General features: G+C 34.5%; 1 protein-coding gene across 4 annotated transcripts in view; it reads right to left on the bottom strand.

Annotated features, from left to right (window-relative positions):
* Window positions 1-1765: 1765 nt before the first annotated feature.
* LOC112054507 (uncharacterized) overlaps window positions 1766-13942 on the bottom strand; it is a 142901-nt gene continuing 130724 nt past the window's right edge. The window contains exons 1-4 of one of the 4 annotated variants that reach the window (XM_024094313.2): window positions 13539-13608; window positions 13006-13132; window positions 6435-10767; window positions 1766-5518 (exon numbers count right to left, since the gene is read on the bottom strand). In XM_024094313.2, the coding sequence (XP_023950081.2) occupies window positions 5355-5518; window positions 6435-10767; window positions 13006-13059 (4551 nt within the window). In that variant the 5' untranslated portion in view covers window positions 13060-13132; window positions 13539-13608 and the 3' untranslated portion in view covers window positions 1766-5354. Of the gene's footprint in view, window positions 5519-6434; window positions 10768-13005; window positions 13609-13942 lie in introns of those variants that run through there. The other 3 variants (XM_052885965.1, XM_052885964.1, XM_052885963.1) reach the window with 3 other exon arrangements.

Consider the following 13942-nt stretch of genomic DNA (forward strand, 5'->3'; position numbering starts at 1 on the left):
CTGCAAATGCAAAGACAAGACAAGCGTCAAATGTCATTGTCAAGTGTCAATGTCACATCAGTACGCTCTCCAATGAGGTGCTGCCAGTTTGCATAATATATATGCATATTATAATAATGCCAAAAAATATTAAAATAATTATTATTTTTGTTTTAATACACACAAAAATAAAGTTCTATTTTTATGAAGTTGTAGATTAATAATTTGTTAAACCAATATTGTGTGTTACGGTCTAATAACATAGCGCCACCTAGTGATAAATAAGGTACTAATCTGTATAAGTTTCTTCATTAGTTTAAATAGTCACTACTAGATGGCAATTTACTTCTCGTCTCTTTTGGTAGATGGCGTTGGCACATAGTTTTAAAATTTGTAATTACCGAGACGAGATCATTCAATTTCAATGAGACAAAAATGGAGTTTATTCCTTGGAATCTAGAATTTATTTATTATATTTTGTGAGAATCGATTTTTCATACATAGCCTCCGGCATCGATATAAATCTACGATCGATGGCATCCGGTATGAAAAAATATGGGCAGTAAAATTCGATGAACGAATGACAGCGTTACGTTTTTGTGCGCAACCTATTCTGCGCACCTTTCACTGTGCGCTGCCGCCTACAGTGTGCACGCCGCGGCTTACGGAATGCTGCTCCTCGGCAGTCCTCGGTAGCGCATTTCAGGCGTGAGTATTGAAACGTACATAATGTATGCTGCGGGGCAACATTGGCAGAGAGGTAGTCTTTAATTAGTAGGTATCTGCTAAGAACGGATTCTGCGATAGGGCCGGATTAAGGTCCAGAGGCTCTCACAAGTTTGTATAAAAGTCTTTCATTTATTTTGCTATAAACTTGAAATTTAGCAGGGAGGTGTTTTATAATTGGTAGACGTCTGTTACAAGCCAATTTTACAACTTACTTATACTATATTATAGTAGTGGTCGAATATAACGTTCGTTGTTTAATAAGCGACTAAATGAAATTAAGTCAATTTTCCACATTTGTCACTCTGTTTTGATGTACTAGTCCATCTCTAGGCTAAAATATCATTGTATTGACCACATTCAGAGGAAGTATCTGTTCCAACCGTGCCGTGGTCGTGATAGCCCAGTGGGTATGACTTCTGCCTCCGATTCCGGAGGGTTTTTTTTGACGGCCTCCGTGGCGCAGTGGTATGCGCGGTGGATTTACAAAACGGAGGTCCTGGGTTCGATCCCCGGCTGGGCAGATTGAGATTTTCTTAATTTGTTCAGGTCTGGCTGGTGGGAGGCTTCGGCCGTGGCTAGTTACCACCCTACCGGCAAAGACGTACCGCCAAGCGATTTAGCGTTCCAGTACGATGCCGTGTAGAAACCCAAAGGGGTGTGGATTTTCATCCTCCTCCTAACAAGTTAGCCCTCCTAACAAGTTAGCAAGTGTGGGTGTGTGTCGAATCCGGCCCGGGGCATGCATCTCCAACTTTTCAGTTGAGTGCATTTTAAGAAATTAAATATCACGTTTCTCAAACTGTGAAGGAAAAACATCGTGAGGAAACCTGCATACCTACCACAGAATTTTCTTAATTATCTGCGTGTGTAAAGTCTGCCAATCCGCATTAGGCCAGCGTGGTGGACTAAGGCCTAACCCCTCTCATTCTGAGAGTAGACTCGAGCTCAGCCGTGAGCCGAATGTGGGTTGATAATGATGATGATGATGATCTAACATTTGGTCAATTATTTTTAATAAAAAGGTAGTAGGTCTTTATAATATAATCAAACACCAAAATAACTGAAAACATTTTATTTGATTCATAACTTTTTTTCATAATATAAATAACGCTCTTTATAATAATAACTGGAAGCCTCTACATAAAAATAAGTAGGTATGTTTTATATAATTACATTTCATATAGGTACAACAATATAATAGTAAGTAAAATGTATGCCGCGATATAGTTCTCGTCTAAAGCGCAAAATCATAATTAAAAAAATCAAGGTATAACAAAATATTTTGTAGATAGATGGTACGAATATGTAGTGTCCATTACAATACAAATAAAACATAATAGTTTCGAATATAATATACAATTCATACAATCAATAATACCTATATTTAACTAATATATAATATACAAATCCACATTTTGCTTACCTATTTTAAAATAATAATTAATAATACCTGATTGTCAATTATGTAATCAACCAAAATTTATTAATTGTCTAGCAGCCGCGTTGCAAGAACCAGCTCATGACTAAGGGCCCCATATAGATTTGAAACTAGTCAGCCAAACTCCGACGGTATGACGTGAGTTTTAGCCGTGTCTCTTATTAGGTAATTTATTGATTGTTCTTTGTTTTCCCAATTACTTACTATACAATAAATAAAGTTATAGGACATGTTTGTTCACATTGTCATCCATTTCTCATTTATATACCTACTTATGCGGAATAGCTTGCACAATTCTGCAAAATGGTGGGTCTAAGCTCCATATGTATAGCATCCTGAGGCCAGGCACAGTTGTGGGCCTTGTAAAAACTGATAATGATGACTTTAAGTTGTACCTAAAAGACGCTTAGCACCTGGGTAGTACGTAGTAAGGGTGGTGATAAAAACGCTGATTTACCTACTCGTAAAAGCACGAAAGTTTTATAAAATCCTAAATGTTTTAACTACATATTCGCAAATAAATAAAAAAATGTGCATTTAAGTGAACATACTTATCTTCTAGCAGTTCTAGGCGTTTGAATGAAATATTTTATATAACAATCTTTAAGTCTTATAAAATTGTAATTATCCTAGTACTTTTACAATAATCTGGGTATATATTTACAGTTTCTGTACGACAGTTACTTATGTATATATTCATTAAAATTGCTTATAAATAATATCGAAGTAAATCTTAAAAGTGGCAGGTAGAGCTGTTAGTAGGGCATTCAGTTTTCACCTAGAAAAATACATAATAATTAATAAGATGTAAAGTATACTACCTATTGATAACAATTACGAAATTATCTTCAATAGATATATCATAGTATTCAATAGATGTATCATATATTCAATAGTATATAGATAGATAATCTACAAATCTGTAAGGCTTCGATGCTTTCTTATTTAGTTAGAAAACAGTGTTAATAAATAGGTACACATTTAATTTTTTTTTTTTTGTAAATGTCCAATAAATTAATCCCTATATAGTACAAGATCCAGCATAAGAAATATATAACCTCATCTGTTATTTAATTGGGATAAAACATAAATGATAGAAAATATGTACATCAACACATTGCACATAGATTGCCTAGTTAAATTACCAGATAGTATTAAATGATATGTATTTTTTAATTTATTTAATCTCCTTTTTCCTATTATTATTCCTCCTCTTTTTTAATAACCAATGAGGGATCATGGGTTAATTACAAAAAATACACACTAGTTAATAGAATATACCCAAAAGAATTGAAAAAAATAAAGGTTGCCTGCTTTCACACTGCAACTGTGGGGTTGCCAGATATAAACACTTATGTAACGTTATTTAGTCGTGTAATATGTCAAATTAAAGCTTATTTTATGCTTAATTTAGATATATTAGGTTGCCTTTGATCTAGTTGTGGTTAGTCATGGTTTCCTAGATTTTGTATAAAAAATGTGTTTGTCTAGTCTAGTCAACCTATTTGCAATATGTCACTGTAAACATTATCTATAATTTATTACTTATTACTAATGAATAGCAGACGAAGGTATATATTCCTAATGCCGGATTTTAGACCAATATGTATGGCAGAGAATATTGAAATAGAAATGCACATCGCCTCTCATATTCTACTACAGTGAAATTCGTTGGACTATATCGATTAACCTCTTGATATTAAGTTATTGCAGTGTGAAGTTTGGTTAATTAATATAAACAGCTTAATCAATTCAAAATATAGGTAGTTTCCAAACTTTAATTTTTCAAAGTTGGAAACTAACTATACTTTTTTAAACTGACAATTTAGCAAGGAATCAGGTTCAGCCAAATCCTTTAAATTCAATAAAACTTAAGTACTATCTGGTGTTATCACAACAATGTGTGTTGATAAAAATTACATAACATTGTAATAAATATTAATATTAAATTAAAAATTACTTCCTTTTAATAAAAATAAACAAAACCAAAATAAATCGATGAAGCAATCGATATTTATTAATAAAATTAAAAAGCACACATTTTTTTATTAATAAAATCTTGAACCACTTAAATTGGTATTTAGTGCTAATTCCGGTTTATACAAATCTCAACGCTACACTAAATTGATAGGTGTAGAAATAGCAAATCTAAAAAAAAAGATTCCAACGAATTCATCGATCTTAGATCGTTAGATGGCCTCAAAGCGTCGCGGAATTGTCATTGGCTCTTTATTCATGTTGTTTTTATACTTCCAAAATGAACACGAAGGCATAATTAAGGGATTAAGTGGACTTTAGAAAAAACAGTAAATATTTTCTTAAGTCACACACAGCATGCGCTTGTTACGTACTAAGATAAGATGTGCTTCACGTCTTTGGGTAATGACATAAAATTGTGCGTTCTTTAATATGGAGGGGCCCATCTACCGATTTATATCGATGATATAAATCGAATTGATAACCTCCTCCTTTTTTTGAAGTCGGTTAAAATTATTGTTCTATTTTTACACCGTCAATTCAGTTTAATTTAAAGATTTACATAAAGCTGAAATACCACCAGCTCTAAAATGCAGTAATAAAAATACATGCAAACATTGATTCACTTTTCCATGCAAAGTAAAAACCAATCATTAACATCAATTAGGTACAAGTTTTTCGTTCGTATTTGGCACACAATGATATATAATAATATTTTTAATTACAAACGTAAAATCACAGCTGTAATATTGGTGTAATAATATTTACTCGTATTCATTGAAATATAATTTTCATTATAGGACAGATAACATTATTATACATAGGTACAAAACATTTAAGAAAATTTTTAGAACATAATTTTTTGAAAAATAAAGTTTGCAATTTTTATTACTTTTTCTTTATTCACTACTTAATGTTGGAATGTTTCTTACTCGTGTGCTTCACTTATTTAAGCTTAGCTTTATATCTCTACACATTAATAAAATAAAATATTATAAAATAATAATAATATAAGTAAGTATGCTACAAGGTAATATCAATTCCAAATGGGTTGTAATATGTTTTATCTACACACTACATAAAGGTGTATTAACTGGATTTAGTTTTTTAGGTTCATTTAATTTGACAAATAAATATATGTCATTAGCGAATAGCGCGTTGACCAATAGTTACTGGACCTGTCAATGTAGTGTGCAGATTCATACAACCGATTTAGCACCAGCGTTCGACATCATATTACAAGCATGGCGATAATTGTGATCATTGCCAACAGCAAGCCGAGCAGCGTCAGCCAATCCAAGTCTGCCAGGTGCTGCGAGAACATTAAGGTGTACGAGCAAGCTAACATCAAGGTGCCAGAGTCGTGCCAATTGCGCTTTGACTTCGTACTATCGCCTGCCAAAACAATAAAAATAACGCAAACTATAAAGTCAAAGTTTTGCATTCCAAATCGTTATTGATACAGTAGCGTTAACTTAACAACCTTTATTCACAAAACTCGAAAGTTTTACATTGTATTTGTGGATTGTGGACTCTTAGTTTTTTTTTCTTTTTTTTTTAATTCTTTACAAGTTAGCCATTGACTACAATCTCGCGGGCGGGCGGCGAGCGGGCTAACTTGTTAGGAGGAGGATGAAAATCCACACTCCTTTCGGTTTCTACACGACATCGTACCGGAACGCTAAATCGGTTTTCGGTACGTCTTTGTCGGTAGGGTGGTAATTAGCCACGGCCGAAGCCTCCCACCAGCTAGACCTGGACCAATTAAGAAAACCTCAATCGGCCCAGCCGGGGATCGAACCCAGGACCTCCGTCATTAAATCCACCGCGCATACCACTGCGGCCCGGAGGCCGTCAAAAAGTTCATCATTGTTTAGCAAATCAGATCACGAATAGACAGACATTTAATTATTAATTCTTCGATAAGGTTTCTGTTGTGATTAATTTAATCACTTTGAGATATAATAGACACATTTTATGAATAATTGTTGTTAACAATGCACACAAAAAGGTATTTACTGCATTTTTCAATACATTTGTAAGTTTATTTTAATAATAAGTCTAAATATCGAATAGATTTTGTAGGTAGACAGTGTTGCAACATCTTAAACCATTTTTGAGATTTTTGTAGCAACGTCTGATTATAGATGCTAATTTTTTTCTCTAAATACATCAAGGACTAGTTCACCTGCAAATGCATTGAAAATTAAAAAAAAAAAACAAATAACGAGATAATTAACGAACACAAATAAGCGGGATGCAAATGATCAAAGTGAAATCCGAACACCATGCATGATCAGTGAACACGTACCTTTTTTTTCGTTTTGTGGATTACTGTTTTGCCTCTTAGCTCTCCAAGGGACTACGTTAGTTGGCAGTGAACTGTTTTGACTAGTGCTTTCATCAACGGAAAGCCTTCTCAAATGCTGAGTCATCGTGTTTACTAGTTTCGGGGAATTCAAGTCGTTGCGTTCTTTATTATCATTGTTATTATGACTTGCTTCGTTACGTGGTGCATTGTAGTCGAGTTTGAATATTGTCGCGAGTTCTTCCGAAGAGTTGTACTCGGTTGAATCAGCTGTATCCTTTTTATTTTCTAGGTCATCTTCGTAAATAGAGAGGTTTGCAGATGTTCTATTAGTTATATCAGTGGCAGTACTATTTTGTGTTAGTTCATTTAATTTCTCGCTAACTTGTTTTAAAGCTGGTTCTGTGCTATTTAGAGAACCTTGTTCCTTTTTTGGTGATTTTGGTACTAATATTTTTTCGTTCACCTCTGTAATACCTGCGATTAGATCCGATATTCCATCTTTCAATTCTTTAAAAGCTCTTATTTCGTTGAGTTCTTTCAATGCATCATCTGTGTTCAAAAAAGGATTGAGAGGATTATAACGCAGCGGAGGTATTTCAGGATTGATTTTATCTGTCATCGCAACCTCTTCGGTATCGTTATTGATTGTTAATGGTATAACATCAGGCTTTATGCTGGTTTCATCATGTAATACCGTAATGATTTTTGCTGTAGATAACTCCTTCATAGTATCATCTATATGACTATCAACCTTATAGCTTTCGTCTTCAAGTTTCAGTTCTTTTTCAAAGCTGTATTTTAATTGATCCTCAACTTTATGAAGTTGATCGGATATTTTTAACAAACTATCTGCAGTATTTTTCCCTTTTAAACTTTCTTCAGAATTATCTACAGCTATGTTTGATGGGTTATTATTTTTTGCAAACGGTTTTGGTTTATGTTCATCAAACTCAGGTGTATCCTCTTTATTTTTGTAATTTAATTCATTCATAAAACTCAATCGACTGTCTGATATCCTACTCTGGATGTCCGAACTTTCATTCTTGTTTCGATTTTTGTCTAGTTCAGCCAATGCAACGCCTAGCTTATTACTAGTGTCCATAGCTTCTTGTGCAAGCATACTAAGAACCTGTTGAAATTCGTCTTTTGATGATCGTTTAAAAGCTTGTGGTGATCGGTTTGATGGAGATGAACTTTTGGACTTATCACATGATGGTGGTTTAGCAACACAAACATCATCTTTATGAATGAATGAATCATCTTTTGCAAAATGATGTGAAGGTGTATGAGTGCTGTTGACAAACAAATTGACAGTATTGTGCCTTTGTTTTACCTTGTTCCGTGGATAGGAGTCCTTTTGATTGTCATTTTTCTCAAATGTATCTCGTAACCTTCGCATAACATCACTGTTACTATGCGTTTTTTGTAAATTGGACATTTTGCTCATATTTAAGGCGTCGTCTATTTCTTTTTGTATCATAGAAAATATATTTGCAGATAAAGACCGTACTGCTCGTTTCTTTTTAATATTAGCAGCAGAATCTTTCATAAATGGATAGTCAGTATAGCTATTATTATTTACATAACCATTTAGTTCACCATTAAAAAGGGATGAATGTCTGTTATCTTTTCTCAGACTCCTGTAAGCTAAATCATCGGCTACGATATCCGGAGACCTTTTTGGAATAAATCGAGATCTTCCTTTATTTTCAGGCGTGGCATGTAAATAATCACTCTGAGGTGCTGGAGATATAGGACCCACTGGAATACCAAAAGGTGGTTGTGGATCAACAGTTTTAAGTCTACTGTTAGTCTGCTTAATGTTTCTGTACACTACATCATCATGGACTACATCAGGCTCATTGCGTTCTGATTGTCTATCATCATCTGACGTATAAGGAACATATACAGGTGACGCTAGCATGTAGCTAATTTGTGCTTGGGTATCTTTAATGTTTGGCTTATCTTTGCTACCAAAAGAGTTCATTCTTCGGAATGCCATATCATCTTGCAATTTATCAGGTAAAGTTGATCTTCTCGATATACGTCGCAGTGGAGTAGATGGTTGACTTCGTAATTGGATATCGTCATTTCCATTCCAGTCGTTGAACTGCTCATTGAATTTGGGTGTCATCAATTCTCGGCGTTCAGCTCTGTCTAAAAGGTCTTCATCTCCCAAACCCAAACTGTTATATATTGCTTCTAACTCATTTAGCGCATCATCTAGATTTGTTGATTTTCGCCTCTCTGAAGATTTATCTTCATCAGAAGCCAAATTATTACTGGATATATAAGTGTCCGATTTATGCCTTGCATGAGTTTTTGTTGGTGAAATTGTAGGTTTTGGGTCTATAGTAGTAGATCGTTTGTACTCTGTTGTTGCTTTCCATACTTTAGCACCGTCAATAGTATCAATTGACTTTATTTTGTTCGATGTATCAGCACCTTCATTGCCATCTTGGGTCTTATTCCATATAGAGTTCTTAGATTCTGGGTATAACCTTTTTGACTGTATAGGTCCGGTAAATTCACTTTTACTCCTAGAGTGAGCAAAAATATTTTGTTGTCGTTTTTGTTTTTCAGCATCATCAATTTTTTTCCAAAATTCAGATGCATTTCTTGGTCTCTGATAAGTTTTATTACTGAGATCTGCAGAAACTTGTGAGTCACTTAAATATTGGTTTTGGTAACCATTTTGACTAGTTTTAATACTAATAGGCCTACGAGACCTTGGGCTATCATCAGCATAATATAAATAGTCCTGCCTTAGTTGCACAGGCTCTGGCTTTATCAGGTAACCTTGGTCTACAGATTTTCTTAGCGGGGTATTATTTACAAAATGTCCATAATGCTTTGGTTCAGCTGACACAGATGCAGGTCTCCGTGGTTGCTCATTTTTAATCATAAAATTTTGAATATATTCATTATCTTGCATTGCTATATGGTCTTCTGAAGTCGATATTGGTCGACGTAGTCCATTGGTTCCATAATTGATAAATCTTTCCTGACTCCTCCTCATTATTCTTTCAAAATCATTATTGGGTACACCATATTTTACGCTTGAATTATTATTAATCATTCTATCTGTTATCAAAGGATTGTTTTCATAGAGCATCGATACAGGCGTTACCACTTTCCGATGCATATCACGTGGAGGTGGCACAGGAGGAGCTTTTTCCTCTTTTTTTGGTACATTTCCCAAAGGAAACTTCACACATATTATACTTTCTGGATTTTCATATTGACTTGAAACACTTCCTTCTCTAATGTTATTACCATGATGCGTTCCTCGATTTACGTTGTTACTTGAATATTGAATAGCATAGTTGATACGTTCATTATTTACTTTGGCATTAAAATTAATTGATGAAGGGTAGCTTTGCGTTGATGGGAACGATGATATTGACTCTGATTTCATGGGACGTCTATTTGTTTCATTTACAATTACTTGGTCTGACGCTATATTATTTCCAGTTTCACGTTTGCATGTACCGTAACCACTACTTTGACTTGTTGGTGTTCTTGTTAACATTTCAACTTCAGCTTTTGTATAGCCTTGCTGTAATAATTCAGCTTCTTTGTTCAATTGGTTTTCATCGTCGCGAGACAACCTTTTAATATATCTTTCATTTCGAGCATTTCTAGATCTTTTGTTTAAAGAACTGTCTCGAGACCTCATCAATGAGTCATCACTTCGGAATCGAATCATAGAAGATGAATTTGAAGATGATTTTAAAGACTCGTCTTCACTGCTGGAGTCTCCTTTCATGCTATTTCTCAGGGCCTCAACTCGAGCTTTTAACCTACTTTTCCTTTTTTTACGCGAAGGTGTCTCTAAAATCCCTTTTCCCACATGAGACGTCCCATCTTTAATCTGGATGGCTTCTTTTGGTACATATACTTCCTGGCTATTAGCTTTATAATTGAGAAAGCCAGCCGAAGGATCGGACAAGACACCATCATCGTTCAGATCGTAGATGTTCGGGTTAGCTAAGCTTTGAGCTCGTCTTGTATCCCTGACCACTATGTGATCAAAGTTGTTAACTGCTGGGGATCGCTTTTTCTTTTTACTTTTTCTTTTAGACGGTGATCGATTAGTACCGCCATCTTCACTTTGTGACGACGAACCACTTTCGTCTTCTTTCTTTTTCCTTCTAAAGAGTTTTCCGATAGACCATTTTTTGTCCTTTTTAGAGCGTTCGACTTCTATTTCTTGTTGAAGTGGTCTGTCTAAATGTCGTTGGACGGAAGTGTATTCTTCGTTATACGGCCGGTAAGTTGTTGTATTTGCCCCCGTGATGTCTCGATGAGGAACAGGCGGTGAATTTACAGTCTGAAAATAGAGAAAAGATAATTTGAGTAACACTATTCTCTTATAAGGAAATTTTTGTTTGGGAATAATAATAAGAAAGTTAGAAAAATGTGTATTTTAAACATCTAAACGTTACAGAATCTATTTGCCCTAACTCCGTCCACGTTTATAATAAGACGAATTCAGCAAAGGGATCTTTTTTTCTTTCTTTTTATTATTTTTAGTGACAAACGCGTCTCGTCCCTCTGTCCATAAGATTAATGACCAAGGACAGAAGGTTGGCGACGTTTCAACATTATGAAATACACAATATTCGCTTTTTATCTGGACGTTTGGTGTCAAATCGAGGAAGTAGTTATGCGTATAGTTTATTATGAGATAACGAGGTCGCAAGTTCAGAAATGTTTCATAATAACAGACTTATCTACTTATTCCAACATTTATTTTTGCGTTTCTTACTTTTATAAGACTTTGGTAACTTATTACTAAAGACCAGGTCAGGTGTTCATTTTTATTGGAGAGGGGATATAGCTTAGAGACACCGTGATGGACCAGTGCGGGTGAAAGCGCAAGGTGATAATAGCTATTTAATGAACAATCATCATCAACATCATGAATCGTCATCATCATATCAGCCGATAGACGTCCACTGCAGGATATAGGCCTTTTGTAGGGACTTCCAAACATCACGATTGACTAGATAGACTGGCTTGATGTCGTCAGTCCATCTGGTGGGGGGTCGACCAACACTGCGCTTTCTGGTGCGGGGCCGCTATTCCAGCACCTTGGGATCCCAACGGCCATCTTTCTTTTTTAATGAACAATATCTGATTTTAATGATAATATTTGGGACCGATGACCTAATACAGTGCTCTTCGAGTGTACCACCACCTTACCAACTCCTGGCTAGGAATTCATACTGACCAAGAAGAAATAAAACCTGGGCCTGTAGCCACGGGGTACGTTGATTGTGTTTCTACAAACGCTAACGCTTCGATAACTTAAAAAATGTATGGGGATGAGACTTTCGATCGACAACTTGATCACGTGACAACAAATGTCATTCCTATACAATTTTTAATTTTTGAATCGTTTGCGATTGTAGAAAAAGACTAGACGTGCCACATGGTTTCAGACCCCGGTTTTTTACTCAGTAAGATTTTAAAATAATCCTAACTCATAGTTATTCACGTAAGTACGTGTAACAGTAACAAGTACGTATAATATTGGTATTTCCTTACAGTAGCTACAAAATTAATTGCTCAGACTAACAGACAAATCGTTCCAATTTAATTAAGGACAAATCTAAACGCGAAACACTCCGACGTCATCCAATAAACGATTATTTGAGCAGTGTTCTAATTATACTTGTGCTGTATTCTGATGCAGTTTTATGAAATTGATGCAATTCAATTAGACAGATTTTAGAGCCAAATTAAAGCCATAATAATTAGAAATGAATGTAGAATGGCAATTTATTAATTTTAACCGACTTCAAAAAAAGGAGGAGGTCGATTCGACAGATCGACTCGTTTTTTTAATATTATTATTTTTAAATTATGTTTTATTTTTTATAAAATGTTATTCAAAATTATTGTTCCGAGTTTATGAAAACTTTTACTCGTATTTTTAGGTAATTTTATAAGAACAAGTTAATTTAATTATTATTCGGTGTGAAATGACTCGATTTATACCTTATTATTAATTTGTTTGTTGGTAAACAGTGTACCCAAAGTCATCACTATCATCATTATTATGAAATGTGAATGTTTCCTATCATTTATTTCTTATCCTAATAAAATTACAGATGAGGCTAATATTTCTTATGCCGGATCTCGTAGTACTCGATCTGTTACTTTTTATTTATTGACTGAAGTACTGCAGTCACCGACTAATAAAATAAAACTAACAGCAGACGGTATCTCGCTGTCAAACTACTGAAACACTACAAAAGAGTATTTATGTGTGAGTGTGAAGAATATTTCCAGTTATAGGAAATTAATTGCGGTCTGTCTTCAAATGTGCATCGGTGTGCGTGTACGTCATATACAAACTGGCATAATCGGGATGCATTACTTTTTAGCTCAAGAGTCTGGGCTATTTGTTATGTCAGTGTGACGACCTGACTTTATGGCTCTGTGCTCATTACCAAGAAGTCCCAGGTTCATCAAGGTTGGTCCTCCTATTGTGTCAGCCGTACATAACGAGAACGTAGAGTAACACAGAACGTGTAGTAAAAATGTATCATAAAAAACTTACAGGTAAAAATGACGCGAAATAGCTATTATTAGCAACCTCGACCATCGCCACCATGGTTTAATCAACACTTATTTCAAGCACGTTCACAAATACATTAGACACCCACCACTAGCTTTTGGCACCTAAACTACACATCATAATATAATTTTATAACCTAAATAAATTATATAGGGTTTATAAAAAAAACAATGATATATTTACAAAGTTTAAAAACACGAATTGTGAGGAATTTAGGCTCAAAAGGACAAGAAATCAGAGCTGTAAAGCTACTTGATAAAAAAATAATGCGAGAGATTTGCTTTTAAGGAGACAAAGAAGAACGTCATAATTCTAAATTTAAACGATTATTTTATCAACATGCACTTGTCTCAATTAAACACATGGAAAATTACATAACAAAAGCAATACAAAAGTAAACAATCATTATCATTATTTTGATTTCAGTTGCATCAAAAATAATTTAATTTATTTTATCTTAAACTGTTATCTATTTAAAAAAAACAAATAATTTTATTTCACTGTAATTTACGAACATGATTTCTGAACGATCACTAAAAATTGGAATTCGAATTTCAAAATTAGAACGCGCGATGCGTGCGCACTGTTTCGCGCCCAACGCGAACTTGTGATTATTTCAGGCGCACCGTATAGGCCGGGCTTATACTTTCGACATAGTTTACTAACAAATATTTAGGCTATTTATAATCTTATAACAACTATAAATATATTTTTTTTTTCTTGTTTCATGACATGCAAATCTCATCTCACTCATCGGTCAGGTATTTACAAAATAGTAGGTATGCATAGTAGTATGACGACGATGTGGTATGGATGTGATAGTTTAATTTAACGGACAGTTACAAAATTAAGCCTTATACGAAAGGGATTATGCAGATTTGATCCACCATGCTGCTCAAATTAGAGTGGGCTATACTTT

This window comes from Bicyclus anynana, chromosome 15 (genome assembly GCF_947172395.1).
Source record: "Bicyclus anynana chromosome 15, ilBicAnyn1.1, whole genome shotgun sequence".
In the NCBI taxonomy this organism is placed as follows: domain Eukaryota; kingdom Metazoa; phylum Arthropoda; class Insecta; order Lepidoptera; family Nymphalidae; genus Bicyclus; species Bicyclus anynana.